The 23661-nt window shown below is 43.2% G+C and overlaps 1 protein-coding gene across 4 annotated transcripts in view; it reads right to left on the bottom strand.

Moving 5' to 3' along the window:
• Nucleotides 1–23661, bottom strand: part of mlxip (MLX interacting protein) — a 42292-nt gene that overhangs the window by 12777 nt on the left and 5854 nt on the right. The window contains exons 2-11 of one of the 4 annotated variants that reach the window (XM_029762953.1): nt 12948–13054; nt 12373–12458; nt 11808–11897; nt 11499–11534; nt 10673–10913; nt 10424–10513; nt 1620–1714; nt 853–1465; nt 349–455; nt 155–227 (exon numbers count right to left, since the gene is read on the bottom strand). In XM_029762953.1, the coding sequence (XP_029618813.1) occupies nt 155–227; nt 349–455; nt 853–1465; nt 1620–1714; nt 10424–10513; nt 10673–10913; nt 11499–11534; nt 11808–11897; nt 12373–12458; nt 12948–13054 (1538 nt within the window). Of the gene's footprint in view, nt 1–154; nt 228–348; nt 456–852; nt 1466–1619; nt 1715–10423; nt 10514–10672; nt 10914–11498; nt 11541–11807; nt 11898–12372; nt 12459–12947; nt 13055–23661 lie in introns of all 4 variants that reach the window. The other 3 variants (XM_029762955.1, XM_029762954.1, XM_029762952.1) reach the window with 3 other exon arrangements.

Raw genomic sequence — 23661 nt, 5'->3', positions numbered from 1 at the left:
TGTATGAATGTGTTACCATGCCACATCCTGTATGCATATGTAAAGTTATTAGATCGATAGCTTTTGTTAGACAGGAGGAACGTACCCTCTGACACTTGACTGAGGTTAGTGTACATACAACAGAAAAAGTAAGGGCTTGGCGTATGTCACTCACCAGTACAGTCCTCTTTATTGATAATGAGCTGGGGAGACTTTGGAGTCTGTGGAAGGATATGAAATCCAGGAGCCTGAGAGAGAAGAGAGAAAGAGATGGGAAGAAATAAAACACAAATGAAATGAAAATGAACTTACATAAAACTGGGTTCAGTGTAAAGTAAGGCAGGCCCTTGAGAGCAGACATGGTCTTACCCTTGATAGGCTTGAGGAGGCGATGACCACGCCAGTTGAGGGAACCACGTCTGCTTTCAGGGGAGTTGGAGTTACAATCACTGCACTGGTATGCCCTGGGAAGGGGGCTGAGACAGCAAAATATTTGACATTACAACCGTCACAGAATAAAAGCAGATTTTCTCTCATTTATTTTCTCTCTAATATTGAGCTTGGATATCATTGATGATCTTTGCTAGGATCATTTGGGCTCAATTGCTTGCAAATATTGACTAGGTTTCATTCAGTTTTTCATTACAATAGTGACTGACCATAAAAATGACAAACAGTATTGCCACCTTGTGGTGTGATCACAATATGAGATAGCTCTCTAGTGAAGCAGTAATCCCCCACTTCAATAAATGGTAGTGTTTTGGGAGTAGAACCTGCTAGGCATGCATTAATTCAATATTACATTCAATATTAAAATCAATACACCATTCTCATCCATCAACAATTAAATAGTTTGGGATGTGATTAACTCACTTGTTAGGATGAGGTGAGATGAGGGGATGGGGTTGGCAGGAACTATCCTTTGCACATGGCATGTCTTTTTGCTGGAGCAAGAAGGCTGGATGGGTCTGGGCAGGGCGAAAGTCTGGGGGTGTTGGAGGGGGATGGCAGGTGAGGGTGCCAGGGGCTGGAGGGGGGGTGGTGGTGGTGGTGGAGGAGTCCGGGTTAAGGAGCTAAGCTCAGAGCCCTGACTGAAGGTGGTGGCAGCCTCACTGGGTGTAACAGTGGAGGAGGCAGTGTGTGTGATGACAGATGGGGGTGGGGAACCGTCCAGGCTTGTGGCATCGTCCAGGGGTGGGGGGGCTACTGATGTTGCTGTGACAGCACCTTGGCAGGGCTGGGTGTGTGGCAGTGTGGGAGGGGCTGAGGGTTGCATGAGGGAGGAGCCTCCAGCCTGACCACTAGGGGGCCCTGGCGCAGTGAACAGAGGCATGTAGTTCTGTACATAGGAGGAACCTTCACCGGTCCCACTGGTTTGATTGGCCATGAGGGAGGAGATAGGCAGGGGGGCTGGGGAGACGAGTCTGTGGTCATGACTGATGGACGGTAGGTCAGCTGAGAGGTGCATGGAAGAGAGAAGCTGGCCCTGTCAAGTCACAAGGACAGGAGAAAAGAAAGCACATTTATAATGTTATCAATTAGTCAAATTATGTGAAAACATCTAAGAATAAAGGCAGGAGTGTGTTAGGTCTGGGGATATGTTAGGGCTGAGGTTCACAGTGACTGGGCCTAGGGTTTACCTGGGATTGAGAGCTGTTGCTGGGTAGAGGAGTGACGGATGAGGCAGTGAGGGAAGCAGAGGGGAAGATGGGCTGACGGAGGCTGTGAAATAAGTCTGGGAGAAGTCTCTAGGTTAGTTAGAATTAGTATAACATCCACTCCACCAACATAAGTGTTAGGATATGCCACCTGCTGTATTACAGTCAACTGCATGGGACTAAGAGGTTCGGCAGACTTTACTCAACGATTCAGAGCACAACGCAGTACGTGAATGTTTTTTGTGTTTTTTGGTCACAAAATGGGTGGCCTATGGCGCTTGCAACGCAGATTTTCTCTGCTCAAATTTTGAGAGGGAACGTTTCAACCAAGCAAACTTGCTTGGTTGAAACGTTTATTTTGGTCCTCTTTCTCTTCTGGCACAATGTTGTTTCACAAAAGAATGAACTCTACATTATAAATTTAAACTACTCGAAAAAAATAAGCAACAGTAGCTAGGTTTCTAACCAATTGGCGAAAATATGCACATTTTCCCACCAGTGGTGTTTTTCCAGCAAACGGACTTAATGCAGATAAAAAAAATCAGCGTGTCAGGTAGTGCACACAAAATCTTTTTTGCTTAAGTTTTCATGTATTGAATAAAACTAAAAAGGTTCAATGTGTTCCATCGCATTTTCAACTCTATCGACAGTTTTGTCACAAAAACTTGCATTAACTAGCAAATGTGACTATTTAGGTCTTGGCAGGTGTGCTCTAGCCAACAGCTCACAGATACAGTGCAGGTAGGCTAGTCTACATGATGAGATTATTATGGATAAGAGCGAGAATATTTGTATTTGTCAAACGCCAGTCAAGCATCGATCATCATGTCACCAGAATATGTATTTATTAGAAATGTATTTATTAGAAAAGAGCATCAAGCTCATCACTGTGCACTTTCACCACCCTGTGAAGTTCATTATAACTTATTTCATCTCTAGCCTAATAAACTGCTCGGTTTCCCGAGTCATAGGACCACAAACCATATCATCGTGTGACTCCAAGTTCATTTCGATATGATGGTTATTATATCAATATTTGCGCTTAAGCCCCCTAAGGTTGATATCCGCACCCCCAAAGAAATGTAATTAGCATAATATAAAAAATTCCTGTAAAAATCAGTCAGTTTAAGCTAGAGATTTGTATTTTTTTTACATGGGATGTGTCTCATTCCAACACATCCGCCTATGTCGCACTTCCGCATCAGCAGTGAAAGGTGACAGAGCTAGAGCTGTGAGACATCCCAAAGATCCGTCTTCTCACAAAATCGGCTATAGCGTTTGAACGGTTTGGCCTATAAACCCTCTGTGGAAAGATGAGACGCTCACGAACACTATCGTGTTTTCTGTTTTTCTCTACGACCCCCACAAGAGTCTTGGGATTCGTCTGAAGTAGGTACGGCTGATTTGTCAACTTCTGTCTGTAGCATCCAGACAGTATGGGTTAAACACTGTGCACAGATGGGACTCTCACGAAAATGTACATGCCGGTTGTCTCGCTCTAGGATGCCCACAGGCCTCGCAAGACTCGTCTGAAGGTCCCACGGTACCAGGCTGATTTTTTTTTTTAATGGAAGTACACATACGCACACGCACACACACACACACACACACACACACACACACACACACACACACACACACACACACACACACACACACACACACACACGTATGTGGACACCCCTTCAAATTAGTGGATTCAACTAGTTCAGCCACAGCCGATGCTGACAAGTGTATAAAATTGAGCACACAGCCATGGAATCTCAATAGACAAACATTGGCAGTAGAATGGCCTTACTGAAGAGCTCAGTGACTTTCAAAGTTGCACCGTCATAGGATGCCATCTTTCCAACAAGTCAGTTCGTCAAATTTCTGCCCTGCTAGAGCTGCTCCGGTCAACTGCAAGTGCTGTTATTGTGAAGTAGAAACGTCTTGGAGCAAAAAAAAAACGGCTCAGCCGCGAAATGGTAGGCCACACAAGCTCACAGAACGGGATCGTCGAGTGCTGAAGCGCATACAAATTGTCTGTCCTCGGTTGTAACTAGAGGTCGACCGATTATGATTTTTCAACGCCGATACCGATTATTGGAGGACCAAAGACCGCCGATACCGATTGATCGGCCGTTTTTTTTTGTTTTTGTAATAATGACAATTACAACAATACTGAATGAACACTTATTTTAACTTAATATAATACATCAATAAAATCAATTTAGCCTCAAAAAAATGAAACATGTTCAATTTGGTTTAAATAATGCAAAAACAAAGTGTTGGAGAAGAAAGTAAAAGTGCAATATGTGCCATGTCAGAAAGCTAACGTTTAAGTGCCTTGCTCAGAACATGGGAACATATGAAAGCTGGTGGTTCCTTTTAACATGAGTCTTCAATATTCCCAGGTAAGAAGTTTTAGGTTGTAGTTATTATAGGAATTATAGGACTATTTCTCTCTATACGATTTGTATTTCATATACCTTTGACTATTGGATGTTCTTATAGGCACTTTAGTATTGCCAGTGTAACAGTATAGCTTTCGTCCCTCTCCTCGCTCTTACCTGGGATCAAACCAGGAACACCGACAACAGCCACCCTCGAAGCAGCGCTACCCATGCAGAGCAAGGGGAACAACTACTCCAAGTCTCAGAGCAAGTGACGTTTGAAACGCTATTAGCGCGCACCCGCTAACTAGCTAGCCATTTCACATCGGTTACACCAGCCTAATCTTGGGAGTTGACAGGCTTGAAGTCATAAACAGCGCAATGCATTGCGAAAGCTGCTGGCAAAACGCAGTGAAGTGCTGTTTGAATGAATGCTTACGAGCCTGCTGGTGCCTACCACCGGTGGTATCAAATCATAGACGTAATTATAATAAACACACAGAAATACGAGCCTTAGGTCATTAATATGGTCGAATACGGAAACTATCATCTCGAAAACAAAATGCTTTTTTCTTTCAGTGAAATACGGAACCGGTCCGTATTTTATCTAACGGGTAGGATCCATAAGTCTAAATATTCCTGTTACATTGCACAACCTTCAATGGTATGTCATAATTACGTAAAATTCTGGCAAATTAGTTCGCAACGAGCCAGGCAATGAACGCAAGAGCAGTGACACAATTTCATGTTAGCAGGCAATAGTAAGTAAATATGCAGGTTTAAAAATATATACTTGTGTATTGATTTTAAAGAAAGGCATTGATGTTTATGGTTAGGTACATTGATGTAACGACAGTGCTTTTTTCGCAAATGCGCTTGTTAAATCACCCGTTTGTCAAAGTAGGCTGTGATTCGATGAGAAATGAACAGGCAACACATCGATTATATGCAACGCAGGACACGTTAGATAAACTAGTAATATCATCAACCATGTGTAGTTAACTAGTGATTATGTTAAGATTGATAGTTTTTTATAAGGTAAGTTTAATGCTAGCTAGCAACTTACCTTGGCTTCTTGCTGCCCTCGCGTAACAGGTAGTCAACCTGCCATGCAGGCTCCTCAAGGAGTGCAATGTAAGGCAGGTGGTTAGAGCGTTGGACTAGTAACCAGAAGGTTGCAAAAACGAACCCCCTAATCCCTCCTGAACAAGGCAGTTAACTCCCATTCCTAGGCCGTCATTGAAAATAAGAATGTGTTCTTAATCTGACTTGCCTAGTTAAATAAAGGTGAAAAAAAAGAAAAGAAAAATTCGGTGGCCAAAAATACTGATTACCGATTGTTCTGAAAACTTGAAATCGGCCCTAATTAAATCGGCCATTCCGATTAATCGGTCGACCTCTAGTTGCAACACACTACCAAGTTCCAACCTGCCTCTGGAAGCAACATCAGCACAAGAACCATTCGTTAGGGAGCTTCATGAAATGGGTTTCAAGGCCAAACCGCCGCAAACAAGCCTAAGATCACCATGCACAATGCCAAGCATCAGCTGGAGTGGTGTAAAGCTTGCCGCCATTAGACTCTGGAGCAGTGGAAATGCCTTCTCTGGAGAGATGAATCACGCTTCACCATCTGGCAGTCCAACGGATGAATGTTGGTTTGGCGGATGCCAGGAGAAAGCTACCTGCCCGAATGCATGGTGCCAACTGTAAAGTTTGGTGGTGAAGGAATAATGGTCTGGGGATGTTTTTCATGATGATTTGGGCTAGGCCCCTTAGTTCCAGTGAAGGGACATCTTAACATTACAGCATAAAATGACATTCTAGACGATTCTGTGCTTCCAACTTTGTGGCAACAGTTTGGGGAAGGCCCTTTCCTGTTTCAGCATGACAATGCCCTTGCGCATAAAGCGAGGTCCATACAGAAATGGTTTGTCAAGATCGGTGTGGAAGAACTTGACTGGCCTGCACAAAGCCCTGACCTCAACCCCACCGAAGACCTTCGGGATGAATTGGAACGCCGACTGCGAGACAGACCTAATCGCCCAACATCAGTGCCCGACCTCACTAATGCTCTTGTGGCTGTATGGAAGCAAGTCCCCACAGCAATGTTCCAACATCTAGTGGAAAGCCTTCCCAGAAGAGTGGAGGCTGTTATCGCAAACGGGGGACCAACTCCATATTAATGTCCATGATTTTGTAATGAGATGTTCGACGAGCAGGTATCCACATACTTTTGGTCATGTAGTGTATATATGGAGACTGTTTAGTGCTAAAAATAAGGGGCCAAAAAAACACTTCCCAACAAACTTCCTTTAGATTTTTTGTTGGGGGGGAACAACACTAACACATATTGTTCCATGTAGTGAATCTGTTATTCAATGTGTTTATATGGGCTAATAACAGTTTTTAATAAAATAATAGTTTAATATTTTTTTGGGATACTTTAAGGGATCTTAAAATTCTAAATCAAATAGCTAAATTATCCTTGGTATGACCTTCTTAAAACAATTTCATATAGCTTAGTAGAACACCCCCCCCCCCCCCCCCGGCTTAGACATATAATTTAAAAACGTTTCCACCTCTATTTCTCGCATAAAATTGTACCGAAACTTCCTGTTTCCATCACAGCTGTGGTGATTTATTTTTTATACGGTATGACATATATGGTGTTCCCAAGAACACTAAGGTAACCTGCCTAAATGACTACCTACCCGTAGCACTCACGTCTGTAGCCAAGAAGTGCTTTGAAAGACTGGTCACGGCTCATTATCCCAGAAACCCTAGACCCACTCCAATTTGCATACCGCCCAAACAGATCCACAGACGATGCAATCTTTATTGCACTCCACACTGCCCTTTCCCACCTGGACAAAAGGAACACCGATGTGAGAACGCTACTCATTGACTACAGCTCAGCGTTCAACACCATAGTGTCCTCAAAGCTCATCACTAAGCTAAGGACCCTGGGACTAAACACCTGCCTCTGCAACTGGATCCTGGACTTCCTGATGGGCCGCTCTCAGGTGGTAAAGGTAGGTAACAACACATCCGCCACGCTGATCCTCAACACATGGGCCCGTCAGGGGTGCGTGCTCAGTCCCCTCCTGTACTCCCTGTTCACTCATGACTGCACGGCCAGGCACAACTCCAACACCATCATTAAGTTTGCAGATGACAACAGTGGTAGGCGTGATCACCGACAACGACCAAACAGCCTATAGGGAGGTCAGAGACCTGGCCGTGTGGTGCCAGGACAACAACCTCTCCCTCAACGTGATCAAGACAAAGGAGATGATTGTGGACTACAGGAAAAAGAGGACCGAGTACGCCCCCATTTTCATTGACAGGGCTGTAGTGGAGCAGGTTGAGAGCTTCAAGTTCCCTGGTGTCCACATCACCAACAAACTAACAAGGTTCAAGCACACCAAGACAGTCGTGAAAAGGGCACGACCAAAACCTATTCCCCCTCTGGAGACTGAAAAGATTTGGCATGGGTCCTCAGATCCTTAAAAGGTTCTACAGCTGCACCATTGCGAGCATCCTGACTGGTTGCATCACTGCCTGGTATGGCAATTGCTCGGCCTACAGAGGGTAGTGCGTACGGCCAAGTACATCACTGGGACCAAGCTTCCTGCCATCTAGGACCTCTACACCAGCCGGTGTCAGAGGAAGACCCTAAGAATTTTCAAAGACTCCAGCCACCCTATTCATACTGTTCTCTCTGCTACCGCACAGCAAGCCGTACCGGAGCGCCAAGTCTGGGTCCAAGAGGCTTCTTAACAGCTTCTACCCCCAAGCCATAAGACTCCTGAACATCTAATCAAATGGCTACCCAGACTATTTGCATTGCCCCGTCTCCTCTTTTACACTGCTGCTACTCTCTGTTCTTATCATCTATGCATAGTCACTTTAATAACTCTACCTACATGTACATATTACCTTACCGGTGCCCCCGCACATTGAGACTGTACCGGTACCCCCGTGTATAGTCTCACTATTGTTATTTTACTGCTGCTCTTTAATTACTTGTTACTTTTATTTCTTACAAAATTTTTATGAAAGAAATGTAACTGCATTGTTGGTTAGGGGCTTGTAAGTAAGCATTTCACTGTAAGGTCTACAGCCGTTGTATTCGGCGCATGTGACTAATACAATTTGATTTGATTTACTCGCATAAAAACAGTGGATGGAAACGTGGATAGTGTTGCTATAAATCCATGAATACAAAAGTGATGAAAGCATAACCGCTGTTCCTTGATCTGACCTATACAGTGGGGGAAAAAAGTATTTGATCCCCTGCTGATTTTGTACGTTTGCCCACTGACGAAGAAATGATCAGTCTATAATTTTAATGGTAGGTTTATTTGAACAGTGAGAGACAGAATAACAAAAAAATCCTGAAAAACGCATGTCAAAAATGTTATCAATTGATTTGCATTTTAATGAGGGAAATAAGTATTTGACCCCTCTGCAAAACATGACTTAGTACTTGGTGGCAAAACCCTTGCTGGCAATCACAGAGGTCGGACGTTTCTTGTAGTTGGCCACCAGGTTTGCACACATCTCAGGAGGGATTTTGTCCCACTCCTCTTTGCAGATCTTCTCCAAGTCATTAAGGTTTCGAGGCTGACGTTTGGCAACTCGAACCTTCAGCTCCCTCCACAGATTTTCTATGGGATTAAGGTCTGTAGACTGGCTAGGCCACTCCAGGACCTTAATGTGCTTCTTCTTGAGCCACTCCTTTGTTGCCTTGGCTGTGTGTTTTGGGTCATTGTCATGCTGGAATACCCATCCACGACCCATTTTCAATGCCCTGGCTGAGGGAAGGAGGTTCTCACCCAAGATTTGACGGTACATGGCCCTGTCCATCGTCCCTTTGATGCGGTGAAGTTGTCCTGTCCCCTTAGCAGAAAAACAACCCCAAAGCATAATGTTTCCACCTCCATGTTTGACGGTGGGGATGGTATTCTTGGGGTCATAGGCAGCATTCCTCCTACTCCAAACACGGCGAGTTGAGTTGATGCCAAAGAGCTCCATTTTGGTCTCATCTGATCACAACACTTTCACCCAGTTGTCCTCTGAATCATTCAGATGTTCATTGGCAAACTTCAGACGGGCATGTATATGTGCTTTCTTGAGCAGGGGGACCTTGCGGGTGCTGCAGGATTTCAGTCCTTCACGGCGTAGTGTGTTACCAATTGTTTTCTTGGTGACTATGGTCCCAGTTGCCTTGAGATCATTGACAAGATCCTCCCGTGTAGTTCTGGGCTGATTCCTCACCGTTCTCATGATCATTGCAACTCCACGAGGTGGGATCTTGCATGGAGCCCCAGGCCGAGGGAGATTGACAGTTCTTTTGTGTTTCTTCCATTTGCGAATAATCGCACCAACTGTTGTCACCTTCTCACCAAGCTGCTTGGCGATGGTCTTGTAGCCCATTCCTGCCTTGTGTAGGTCTACAATCTTGTCCCTGACATCCTTGGAGAGCTCTTTGGTCTTGGCCATGGTGGAGGGTTTGGAATCTGATTGATTGCTTCTGTGGACAGGTGTCTTTTATACAGGTAACAAACTGAGATTAGGAGCACTCCCTTTAAGAGTGTGCTCCTAATCTCAGCTCGTTACCTGTATAAAAGACACCTGGGAGCCAGAAATCTTTCTGATTGAGAGGGGGTCAAATACTCATTTCCCGCATTAAAATACAAATCAATTTATAACATTTTTGACATGATTTTTATGGACTTTTTTGTTGTTATTCTGTCTCTCACTGTTCAAATAAACCTACCATTAAAATTGTAGACTGATAATTTCTTTGTCAGTGGGCAAACGTACAAAATCAGCAGGGGATCAAATACTTTTTTCCCCTCACTGTAGATATTATTTAATTATAAATTGGATTATTTGACATGGGGGAGATGTGGGAAGCTTAAAGGCTAGCTTGCTTGCTTTTTTTAGCAAGCAAGCTGCTAGCGGAGTAGCCTACAGCCGGCACAAAACGAGGTAATGTAAAACACTAAACTTTCATTACATGTAGCTATTAATCAAATATGCAGGTGTTTCTCTTAGAAATGAGCGAACACTGGTGATGATGTTCTATTTCATTTCTAGTCGATCTACCACACCATATGAATCATGACCTTTCCGGGTCAGGTGATAGGAGCAGAATTGCAAATTAACCAGTCAAGCTATTCGGGGGTCTAGGAACACATGGATGGGGGAGGGTATCATTTTACCAAAAGGTGCACGTTGCTCCCCCCCCAAAATATGACTCCACCCAAGCGAACACACAGTAAATGATGGAGTGATCTGTGGATCGGCCTTAACATGGTGCTCCGAGGTCCTGTTAAAGTTTGTGCACTGTGCAAGTGACATTATTTTGGAGTTTGTCGCTGTGGTAGAGTGCATTGTCATTACCTTGCAATGGCTCAAAGGAGTCCATAAAGTCCAGGTTGGGCTGTAGGGGGATGAGTCCAGGCTGGATCATGTCTGCGTTCCCTGCATGAGCTATGGGGAACAGGTGGACACGGATGGGGTGTGAAAAAAAAGTTGTTGTAAAGCAAATCGATTTTTCCAATAGATCTGGTTGAAGGAAGGCTTGGGTGGATCTAAGTAAATAGAAACAGGCTTGGTGTATGGAATGGGATGTTGGTGGCGGGCCCTCACCTATCTCCCTCGGATTGGGCCAGGCCATGGGCTGGTGGGAGGCCAGCGTGGAGAAGAGTGTGTCAGAAAACTCTGACATCAGCACGTCCATGTCAAAGAGTGGGTCCATCTCCATGGGGACAGGTGACTCACGGCTTTTGCGAGCAACTCGGCGCACGGCCATTTCCTCATCCTGACAAAGGGACACACGGAATGTGTCTGGAAAGATCTCCCCAAAGAGCAAAAACTGCTCCTCTGGCCCCTTAGGGTGTTCAAAATGCAACAAGCCAGCCAGTCAGTTACACAAAAAACATGCAGTGCACATACTGTACAAACCATATCAAATCATAGAACTAAACTATTTAACAGTTATGAAACATGCAGACTACATACTCAAATTGATTAAAATCAGCCTCTTCAATAAAACACATGCCTCATAACAATCCAAATACAGACCAAGCAGTGTTTGTTTGCACAATTGAAGTAGGGGGGGTGTAACTTGTAACATGTCAAAGTAATAGGAATGTGGATCTGTGTTTGTGTTTTTACTTTGATTTTGTTGTTTTTCAAAATTTCTGTTTTCACATTTCTTAAGGACTCTTGGAAGACTAGCCCTTGGTGGGCTAAAAGAGATCCTAATAGCATAAATCAAATCAACATAGCCTACAGCTTTCCTACCCACGTGTAGTAAATGTATTCTTTGTGCATTAATGGCCTATTCTTTATTTTATTCTTTGTCATTTTCACAGATGTCAGATGTAGTGATTATTTGGGTGTTACCCTTATTTTTTCACTCGCGCTACTTTATTACCTCATTTGAATCGAGGCAGCACACAAGAAGGCATACCTTGAGAAGGCTTGAGAGATCGTCATCCTTGTGCTTCTGTAACTGTGACAAATTGGAAAATCAATGTTATGTGGCAGATTCATATGACATAAAATTATAACATGGAGTAGAGCATAGTAAATGTAGTACATTCATCAACTGGTTGCCTCACCATCCAGTTAAAGCAACTGACAAGAACCTAATATAGGCCTAATGCTGCTCAGTCTTGAACATTAGCCAACTTTGTTTAATTGGTACTTTAATAAATGTTCATTAAAAAAAAAAAAATTTTTAAGGCACAATCTGGCAATAACAATTCCATTACCCTACCCTTTTCTTGAAATATGTCCTCCACTTGTGATACTCTCGAATTACAATTTCAATTCTTCTTTTCCAATATTTCCCCTCTGTGGCTATTGCCTATGGAAGACAAAGGGAGAGGGAGAAAATAATGTGGGGATTGGTTTAAGTGGTAAACAGTAAGGAGAGGAGAGAGACAGAGTGGAACAGAGGAGAGAAAAAAAAATCTTATGATAGATTATGAAGAGGGACATGCAAAGGAGCTAAACGATACATACGGGATAAAAAGGTGGTCACAGAGAAGAGTTTGGTTAATAGGGTGGAGCAGTGGTATGGTAGTGCTGCATATTATTTTCTGTGATTTTGTTATTGCCGGGGCGGCAGGTAGCCTAGTGGTTAGAGCGTTGGGCCAGTAACCGAAAGGTTGCTAGATCGATTCCCCGAGCTGACAATGTCAAAATGTCATTCTGCCCTGAACAAGGTACCCACTGTTCCTAGGCAGTCATTGTAAATAAGAATTTGTTCTTAACTGACTTGCCTAGTTAAATAAAGGTTAAATAAAAAAAATATCCCCCAATCCACTGCCCTTTCTTACCTCTGCCGGACGATGGTCCTCTATGTCCATGGTACCATCCAGAGGAGTGACAAAATGGCAGACAGGGTTGTCTCGCTTCTCCACATCTGTAGAGTAGAACACATGCAAGAGCTACCAGTTGAGCAAAAATAACACACCACCTATACTGACATAGTAGTGAATAACTGTACTGTACACTCACATTTTTTCATTTGCTCACATTGTACATAGACTTATTTTTCTACTGAATTATTGACTGTATGTTTGTTTTACTACATGTGTAACTCTGTGTTGTTATATGTGTCGAACTGCTTTGCTCTATCTTGGCCAGGTCGCAGTTGTAAATGAGAACTTGTTCTCAACTTGCCTACCTGGTTAAATAAAGGTGAAAAAATAAATAAAAAAGACTATACTTCTCAATCATAAGGGGATTCAAGTGCCATTCAGTGGCTCTGCAGACCCAACCCTGGAGCAATCGTTAAATCAAATATTTCTTTCAGCCAAGTTCAACCTGGCATTTATACTAGGTTACAACAGTGAGGTTGCTGTTTTTAGTGAGAGACAATAGAATATGAAGCCGTGCGTGGAGCTCTTACATTGCATGTACCAGGCCCTCCAGATAGCGTTGTTGAGACGAATCTTGTCTCTCCACAGCAGCTTTAGGCCTTTGAAGTTCTTCCATTTTGGTGACACTAACTTGCCGCTGAAAAGGCAGAAGATAACACAAGCCTCTTAATGACCTACTCAAGCGGGAGAGGTGCAGATTGGCAAAATGAAGAGGTGATTTTAACAGTTAGGTAACCTCAAACTGATCAGATTCCTGGGGTCGGCAGGTAACCTAGCAGTTAAGAGCGTTGGGCCAGTAACCAAAAGGTGGCTGGTTCGAATCCCTGAGCCAACAAGGTGGAAAAATGTATCGTTCTGCCCTTGACCAAGGCAGTTAACTGCCAACAACAACCACTCCCCGGGCACTGATGACGTGGATGTCGATTAAGACAGTCCCCCCCCCCCTTTTTTAAACACTTAAACTTCAACCAGTAAAATGGTTCTTTGGCTAGCTTTTGCTACAGCCTATATCAATGAGCGTTAGCATTCTAGCTAACAACTGCTGCATCCAAAAAAGTTATTTTTGCAAAGACCAAACATAATCTAAGCGACTGTTCAAGTAAGATTTTTTTTTAATATTCTAAGTGTATGAGAACCGCAACAAGTTTTTTTGTTTACAAGTAATAGAAACTTAAAATCTAGGCTGTGTTGAATAGGCGCAGATGGTGATGGCTTTCTTACTCTAAGAGTCGCACGCATCTATGCGTGACGTCAGTGTATTGTGTACTGCAAAAGGGTCTATACTGTTCTACTTCAAGCAACCACAACGTTATTATGGCCGTGTCCACATAAAACTTTTAGCAGACGATAGCACACTGCCTAGTAATATAATCTGTTTACTGTAAGTAATGGGCAGTTCATAGGGCTGAGGCGAACCAAGGAAGACAAACTATCAACAGGACAAGAAAAACAAGAAACAGGACATTCAATTTGAAGGACACGTTGTTAATGGCCAGTGTTTAGCTAGCCTAACCTATATCAAATGACCCAATGGGCATAGACTCAAACTACAGGGCCTTCAGAAAGTATTCACACCCCTTGTCATTTTCCAAATTTTGTTGTGTTAACTCCCAAATTTAAAATAGATTAAATTGAGATTTGTCATCACTGGCCTACACACAATACCCCATAATGTCAAAGTGGAATTATGTTTTTACAAATTAATAAAAAATAAAAAGCTGAAAAGTCAAGTCAATAAGTATTCAACCCCTTTGTTATGGCAAGCCAAAATATGTTTAGGAGTAAAAATGTGCTTAGTAAGTTACATGGACTCACTCTGTGTGCAATAATAGTGTTTAACATGATTTTTGAAAGACTACCTCATGTCTGTAACCTACACAGGTCCTGGTCAGTCCCTGGATGGGAGACCAGATGCTGCTGGAAGTAGTGTTGGAGGGCCAGTAGGAGGCACTCTTTCCTGTGGTCTAAAAAATATCCCAATGCCCCAGGGCACTGCCCTGTGTAAGGTGCCGTCTTTCGGATGGGACGTTAAAACGGGTGTCCTGACTCTCTGAGGTCATTAAAGATCCCATGGCACTTATGGTAAGAGTAGGGGTGTTAAACCCGGTGTCCTGGCTAAATTCCCAATCTGGCCCTCAAACCATCACGGTCACCTAATAATCCCCAGTTTACAATTGGCTCATTCATCCCCCTCCTCTCCCCTGTAACTATTCCCCAGGTCGTTGCTGTAAATGAGAACGTGTTCTCAGTCAACTTACCTGGTAAAACAAAGGATAAATAAAATTAAAAAACACATACAGATAATAAGGTCCCTCAGTCAAGCAGTGAATTTCAAACACAGATTCAACCACATAGACCAGGGAGGTTTTCCAATGCCTCGCAAAGGGCAACTATTTGTAGATTTAAAAAAAAAAAGCAGACTTTGAATATCCCTTTGAGCATGGTGAAGTTATTAATTACACTTTGGACGGTGTATCAATACACCCAGTCACTACAAAGATACAGGCGTCCTTCCTAAGTTTCCGAAGAGGAAGGAAACCGCTCAAGGACTTCACCATGAGGCCAATGGTGACTTTAATACAGTTAGAGTGATAGGAAAAAACCGAGGATGGATCAACAAACATTGTAGTTACTCCATAATACTAACCTAACTGACAGAGTGAAAAGAATGAAGCCTGTACAGAATACAAATATTCCAAAACATGTATCCTGTTTGCAACAGGGCACTAAAGTAATACTGCAAAAAAATTGGCAAAGTGATTCACTTTTTGTCCTGAATAAGCATTCATTCAAAATAGCACTTTCGTGCGTTTTGCCAGCAGCCCTTCGCAATGCATTGCACTGTTTATGACTTCAAGCCTGTCAACTCCCAAGATGAGGCTGGTGTAACCGATGTGAAATGGCTAGCTAGTTAGCCAGGTGCGTGCTAATAGCGTTTCAAAATATGTTTTAGGTTGTAGTTATTATAGGAATTATAGGACTATTTCTCTCTATACGATTTGTATTTCATATACCTTTGACTATAGGCACTTTAGTATTGCCAGTGTAACAGTATAGCTTCCGTCCCTCTCCTCGCTCCTACCTGGGCTCGAACCAGGAACACATAGACAACAGCCACCTTCGAAGCATCGTTACCCATGTAGAGCAAGGGGAAACAACTACTCCAAGTCTCAGAGCGAGTGACGTTTGAAACGCTATTAGCGCGCACCCGGCTAACTAGCTAGCCATTTCACATCGGTTACACCAGCCTCATCTTGGGAGTTGACAGGTTTGAAGTCATAAACAGCGCAATGCATTGCGAAGGGCTGCTGGCAAAACGCACGAAAGTGCTATTTTGAATGAATGCTTACGAGCCTGCTGCTGCCTACCATCGCTCAGTCAGATTGCTCTATAAAATCATAGACTTAATTATAACATAATAACACACAGAAATACGAGCTTTAGCCTTCCCTGTGGCTCAGTTGGTAGAGCATGGTGTTTGCAACGCCACATGGTCTGTGCAACGCCACATGGTCTGTGCAACACCAGGGTTGTGGGTTCGATTCCCACGGGGGGCCAGTACAACATTTTAATTTTTTTTATTTAAAAATGCATGAAATGAAATGTATAAAAAGTATGCATTCACTACTGTAAGTCGCTCTGGATAAGAGCGTCTGCTAAATGACTAAAATGTAAAAAATTAATATGGTCGAATCCGGAAACTATCTCGAAAACTTTATTCTTGTTACATTGCACAACCTTCAATGTTATGTCATAATTACGTAAAATTCTGGCAAATTAGTTCGCAAACTGTTGCATATACCCTGACTGCGTGCAATGAACGCAAAATGACACATTTTCACCTGGTTAATATTGCCTGCTAACCTGGATTTCTTTTAGCTAAATATGCAGGTTTAAAAATATATACTTCTGTGTATTGATTTTAATAAAGGCATTGATGTTTATGGTTAGGTACAGTCGTGCAACGATTGTGCTTTTTTCGCCAATGCGCTTTTGTTAAATAATCCCCCGTTTGGCGAAGTCGGCTGTCTTTGTTAGGAAGAAATAGTCTTCACAGTTCGCAACGAGCCAGGCGGCCCAAACTGCTGCATATACCCTGACTCTGTTTGCAAGAGAAGTGACACATTTTCCCTAGTTAAAAGAAATTCATGTTAGCAGGCAATATTAACTAAATATGGAGGTTTAAAAATATATACTTGTGTATTGATTTTAAGAAAGGCATTGATGATTATGGTTGGAGCAATGTGTACCTAAGCGATTATCTGCAACGCAGGACAGGCTAGATAAAATAGTAATATCATCAACCATGTGTAGTTAACTAGTGATTATGATTGATTGATTGATTGTTTTTTATAAGTTTAATGCTAGCTAGTAACTTACCTTGGCTTCTTACTGCATTCGCGTAACAGGCAGGCTCCTCGTGGAGTGCAATGTAAAGCAGGTGGTTAGAGCGTTGGACTAGTTAACCGTAAGGTTGCAAGATTGAATCCCTGAGCTGACAAGGTAAAAATCTGTCGTTCTGCCCCTGAACAAGGCAGTTAACCCACCGTTCCTATGCCGTCATTGAAAATAAGAATGTGTTCTTAACTGACTTGCCTAGTTAAATAAAAGGTAAAAAAAAATATATACATATATATAAAAACATTTTTTTTTTAAATAATACAAAATAAAAAAATACAAATCGGCGTCCAAAAATACCGATTTCCGATTGTTATGAAAACTTGAAATCGGCCCTAATTAATCGGCCATTCCAATTAATCGGGTGACCTCTAAAATTAATTAAGGATAACAATAAATGATCCAAGAGATGAGACTTAAACGTCATGATAAAATGAATTAAGATACATTTACAATGTTGGACAATGGTTGTGAATAGGGCTGTTGGGTAACCGTATTACCGCCACACCGGCGGTCACGAGTCATGAAGGCAGACAAATTCCATGTGACCGTTAAGTCACGGTAATTAGACTTCTCCAAGCTCTGATGCTGATGATGGTCATTAGTAGCCTACCAAACTTACTAACTGCCTGGTACTCAGCATTCTATTGTCCCTCTCATCACTCTGACATCAATGCAAATGTGATCGAAAATCAAATGAATCACTTCATGAGAGCCCATGAGCTCATGTTGTGCAACATTTCTTGTAGCCTGTGAGAAAGACCCGATCACGTGATGGAGAGCCATGTGAGTAAGAGGTGCTCCGGAGCGCAGAGCACCCAGGGAGAAGGGCACAACAGCCACTGGACGCAAAAAGGCATGGATTTTTTTTAGGGTGTATTACAGCCACACAAAGGGGATGCTGCCGTAAAATTTGAGGCAATATCAAGTGTTTGTCAAATTGTGAATAAGAGACTGGTAGATTATGTACAGCCTGCTCAAAAAACAAAGCAGAGCTCATACCTTTCAAGCTACTTTTTTTCAAATTAGAGTCGCATCATGCAGCCTTACAATGTATTAAAAATCAAAACATATAGCCCAATGTTTGTAGAACAACTAAAGTTACATTAATCCAGGCTGTATCACATCTGGCCATGATTGGGAGTCCCATAGGGCAGCGCACAATTGGCCCAGCGTCGTCTGGGTTTGGCCAGGGTAGGCCGTCATTGTAAATAACAATTTGTTCTTAACTGACTTGCCTAGTTAAAAAGGTAAAATTTTTTAAAAAATGAATAAGTCTAAATTAACCATATAGGAGAACCTATTTCTTTGTTGCTAAACCCAATAGCAGCATGTGCACACTCCCTTAAAGAAAAAAATGGCTTTGAAATAATGGTTATACCATGTAATTAAAAACGTTTTTTTTTTTTTTTACTCAAATCATCACCGCTATCGTACAATGCTGGTTTCGTGAGAATCACCCGGGTACACAGTGCACTTGGAAAGGCTGTTATCGCTGCCAAAGGTGCTTCAACAAAGTACTGAGTAAAGTACTAAATTCTTATATAAATGTGATATTTCTGGAATTTTTTTTATTATACATTTGCAAAAATGTATAAAAACAGTTTTTGCTTCTTTCATTATGGGGTATTGCGTGTAGATTGATGAGGGGAAAAAAACATTTAATCCATTTTAGGATAAGGATGTAACATAACAAAATGTGGAAAAAGTCAAGGGGTCTGAATACTTTCCGAATGCACTGTAGCTGCCTAAGCCTGTTGCCTGTGTCCACAAACATAGCCACTGCATGAGGGATCCCTGGGGACACCAGGCTGTAAAACCTCTCCATCTAAGACAGGCTATATGAGGACACTGGCTGCTCCCGATAGACACTCACTGCCCTACCAATCCCCCCCACCACCCACCCGCAATTGAAAGGCAATACGCTGCTACTGAGCAACAGTGCGGGTGGGTAGGTGATTTATATGCGCTGTGTCATACCATTTGAATGAGTGCCGAGGTTAAGAGAGGACTTGAATGTGGCGGACTGGCCCAGTTTAAGGAACCACAACAATTCTGTCAACCTTTTGCACACATAGCAGTTCCACATTGACTGGGTGCGTCTTTAATTGCAGTATGTTGAAAAAGCAGAGTGAGTTTGATTTTATTGTGGTTTCTTCAAGGTATTGTGTTGTAAAAGAGGGTGTAGCTAGATCTACAATGTAGTGCACTTTAGTTGCTCTAAGAGAGCGCCAAAGCGCTAAAGGAATCCAGGTTATGGAGCATGTAGTAAAGGGTAAGAGGTAAATATAGCAGACCTTATCTGACATGTCTGAGGAATTAACTTAGGTTAGGAGAATGGAAGTGCACGAAATGCTGCTGATTTGATTGCCCAAGATCATATTGTGTACCTGCACCATGGCCCTACCACCTACATTTAGTTCAGGTTCTGATCATCAGTTATCGTTCACTACATGTTGTCCACAGTCAAAGGAAATGATCGTGGACTACAGGCACACGCCCATTTACATTGTCGGGCTGTAGTGGAGGGGGTCGAGAGCTTTAAGTTCCCCGGTGTCCATATCACTAAGGATCGATCATGGTCCACACACACCAACACAGTTGTGAAAAGGGCACAACGACGCTTCTTCCCCCTCAGGAGGTTGAAAAGAGTTGGCATGGGCCCTCAGAGTTCTACAGCTGCACAATTGAGACCATCTTGACTGGCTGCATCAACGCTTGGTATGGCAACTGCTTGGCATCCGACCGCAAGGCGCTACAGAGGGTGGTGTGTACAGTCCAGTACATCACTGGGGCTGAGCTCCCTGCTATCCAGGACCTCTATACCAGGCAGTGTCAGAGGAAGGCCAAAAAAGAAAACTGTCAAAGACTCCAGCCACCCAGTCATAGACTGTTCTCTCTGCTACAGCACAGCACCGATGCACCAAGTCTGGGACCAACAGGACCCTAAATAGCTTCTACCCCCAAGCCATAAACTGCTAAATAGTTAGTATCTATTTGGTCAACTATTTATCCTGTTGCTGGACTTCTGGGAAGGCTTTCACTAGATGTTGGAACATTGCTGCAGGGACTTGATTCCATTCAGCCACAAGAGCATTAGTGAGGTTGGGCACGGATGTTCCAATTCATCCCAAAGGTCTTCGATGGGGTTGAGGTCAGGGCTCTGTGCAGGTCAGTCAAGTTCTTCCACACCGATCTTGACATTTATGTATTGACCTCGCTTTGTGCACAGGGGCATAGTCATGCTGAAACAGGAAAGGGCCTTCCCCAAACTGTTGCCACAAAGCTCGAAGCACAGAATCGTCTAGAATGTCATTTTATGCTGTTGCGTTAAGATTTCCATTCACTGGAATTAAGGGGCCTAGCTTACAGAAGGTAGTGCGCACGGCCCAGTACATCACTGGGGCTAAGCTGCCTGCCATCCAGGACCTCTACACCAGGCGGTGTCAGAGGAAGGCCCTAAAAATGGTCAAAGACCCCAGCCACCCCAGCCATAGACTGTTCTCTCTACTACCGCATGGCAAGCGGTACCGGAGTGCCAAGTCTAGGACAAAAAGGCTTCTCAACAGTTTTTTTTTACCCCCAAGCAATAAGACTCCTGAACAGGTAATCAAATGGCTACCCGGACTATTTGCATTGTGTGCCCCCCCCAACCCCTCTTTTTACGCTGCTGCTACTCTCTGTTTATCATATATGCATAATCACTTTAACTATACATTCATGTACATACTACCTCAATTGGGCCGACCAACCAGTGCTCCCGCACATTGGCTAACCGGGCTATCTGCATTGTGTCCCACCACCCACCAACCCCTCTTTTACGCTACTGCTACTCTCTGTTCATCATATTTGCATAGTCACTTTAACCATATCTACATACTACCTCAAATCAGCCCATCTAACCGGTGCCTGTATGTAGCCTCGCTACTGTATATAGCCTCGCTACTGTTGTTTTTATTTCTTTTATTGCCAATTGTTCACCTAATACCTTTTTTGCACTATTGGTTAGAGCCTGTAAGTAAGCATTTCACTGTAAGGTGCATTGAAATGGTAAGCATTTCACTGTAAGGTGCACCTGTTGTATTCGGCGCACGTGACATATTAACTTTGATTTGGTACCCTGTGTATATAGCCAATCTATCCTTAATCATTGCGTATTTATTATTACGTGACTCACTTTTCTATTAGTTCTCCATTTTCCTTCTCTGTGCATTGTAGGGCCTGTAAGTAAGCATTTCACTGTTTAGTCTACACCTGTTGTTTACGAAACATGTGACGGATAAAATGTGATTTGATTTGATCCACTAAGCGTAGTCTGCAGTAAAACTGGGGCAAAGGTTGAGGGATTGGCGATGGATAGTGCCAACCCTTGGCAAGCAGAGAGCTGTAAAGGGGATGCGATTCCTCTGACACAGGTGTCCTATCATGTGTTGACAGGGGTTGAGGGGGTGCCAAGGAGGAGCAACAATTACTTCTATCGCAAAACCCCTGTCAAGAAAGTGGTGCTCAGGCTGTTTGCATTGCCTGGGCATCTGGTGTCAAGTGTCCTTCTCCACACATCAAGCATGGCTAAACAAAGGCTGTAAAATCCCAACCGTTGATTTGAGCAGCAATGCATCAGTCTACTCTAGGCTGATGGGGAGAAGGGGATATTATGGGTGTGTAGCCCCTGCTCTAAAAATACCGGCTGCCCCAAGTTGACGTGCTGCATGCAATTTACAAATGCATGTGGAGACCCTCTTGGAGCAGCTGGCCTTTCACCTAAGAGGTTAAGAGAGACAAGCACACCAAGATGAGCCTCTAATACAGGGTTTCTCTGCTCTGTTCTAGGGGACCTTCTGTGTACAACATTTTCATTTCTTCAACTAGGCCTATTTCAGATTAGACAGGGTTTAAACATAAGATTTGAATAAATCACCAAACTGCTGTAGCTAAATTAGGTTTAACTGTCAAACTGCTAAGCAAACTTTGCAAAGTTACCCAGACCTGTCCAGTAGCACAGGACCATATTACTGCAACAGCAGACAGTTGACCTTGGGACCACTTCACAACACATTATTTAAAATGCCTAACATTGCATACCGCCCAAACAGATCCACAGATGATGCAATCTCTATTGCACTGCCCTTTCCCACCTGGACAAAAGGAACACCTACATGAGAAGCTCATCACTAAGCTGGGAGTGAACACCTCACTATGCAACCGGATCCTGGATTTCCTGATGGGACGCCCCCAGGTGGTGAGGGTAGGCAACAACATATCCATCACGCTGACAATCAACACGGGGGCCGCTCAGGGGTGCGTGATTAGTCCCCTCCTGTACTGCCTATTCACCCACGACTGCATGGCAGCGCACGACTCCAACACCATCATTAAGTTTGCAGATGACACAACAGTGGTAGGCCTAATCACAGACGACGAGAATCTATAGGGAGGTCAGAGACCAGGTAGTGTGGTGCTAGGGCAACAACCGCTCCCTCAACGTCTGCAAGACAAAGGAGCTGATCGTGGACTACAGGAAACGGAGGGCCGAGCACGTCCCCATTCATATCGACAGGGCTGTAGTGGAGCGAGACAAGAGCTTCAAGTTCCTCTGTGTCCACATCACTAAGGATTTATCATAGTCCAAACTAGGGTTTCCATTAGGAAAATGTGTCGCCAGACATTTGACCAGCAGCTAGGGATGTTAACCGCTAATTTGACCAGTCATACTTATCGTTCTATAGGGTAAATTAGCATAATTGTCTGGAATTCAATTGGTGCGTGTGTATTTTCGTTAATCGTTATGCATAGGGCTATGGCAGTCACAACATTTCGTCAGCCGGTGATTGTCAAGCAAATAACTGTCGGTCTCACGGTAATTGACCGTTAATTAACGTAAACACATTAATCATCTCCTGGCTTCTACACAAGCCACTGATTCTGACCTTTGGAACATCTAAAATAGAAAAGGATATTTTCTCCAAACGATTTGAGGCAGTGTGCACATGTGGCTATTCTGTGTTGAGCGGTTAACAAAGAAATAGGTACTTCTATATGCTTAATTTAGAGTTATTAATCTAACTTTAGTTGTGATACAAACGTTGGGCTACATTGTAAGGCTGCATGATGCGACTAATGATGATTTGAAAAAAGTCACTTGAAAGGCATGAGTTCTGCTTTGTTTTTTGTACATACTGTACAGGCTGTTCATACTACATCAGTCACGCATTCACAATTTGACAAGCACTTGATAATGCCTCGAATTTCACGGCAGCATCCCCTTTGTGTGGTGGTAATGTACCCTAAAAGAATTCATGCCTTTTGCGGCCAGTGGCTGTTGTGCCCGTCTCCCTGAGTGATGTGCGCACACACACGGCTCTCCATCAGGTGATCGGGTTTTTCTCACAGGCTACAAGTGAAGACAAGACACATTGGGGATGCAACTGCGCGCATCCTTATCCAAATTCTGAGGTGTATATTGAAGATATTGGAAGAACTGTCCACATTTACTTTTCGTCAGCCAACAAGATGAGTAGGCCTAACAAACAGCAAAAGCACTAGCCTATGTCAATCTACAATCCCCCATAGTACAAAAGTTGACCTATTCTATTCTGTGCGAGAAACAAATATTCCAAACAGTCTGGGACAGTTGTGGGATGTGATAGATCCCAAATTAACACAACCACTAGCATCAACAATCCTTTTTAATGCAATGTGGCTGACACAACAGATCAGAATGTTTAGCCTAATAGTTTACATTTTAAGCTATTTCTTCACATTATAAGTGCAGCAATGCGTACATGGTAGTAGGCCATAAGCCGAATGTTCCATTAGCGGGAAAACACCTTTATAAAAAGTGACCAC

This window comes from Salmo trutta, chromosome 9 (genome assembly GCF_901001165.1).
Source record: "Salmo trutta chromosome 9, fSalTru1.1, whole genome shotgun sequence".
NCBI classification, from domain to species: domain Eukaryota; kingdom Metazoa; phylum Chordata; class Actinopteri; order Salmoniformes; family Salmonidae; genus Salmo; species Salmo trutta.
Note: the sequence above shows the minus strand (reverse complement) of the source record. Positions and strands in the feature narration are given on the sequence as shown.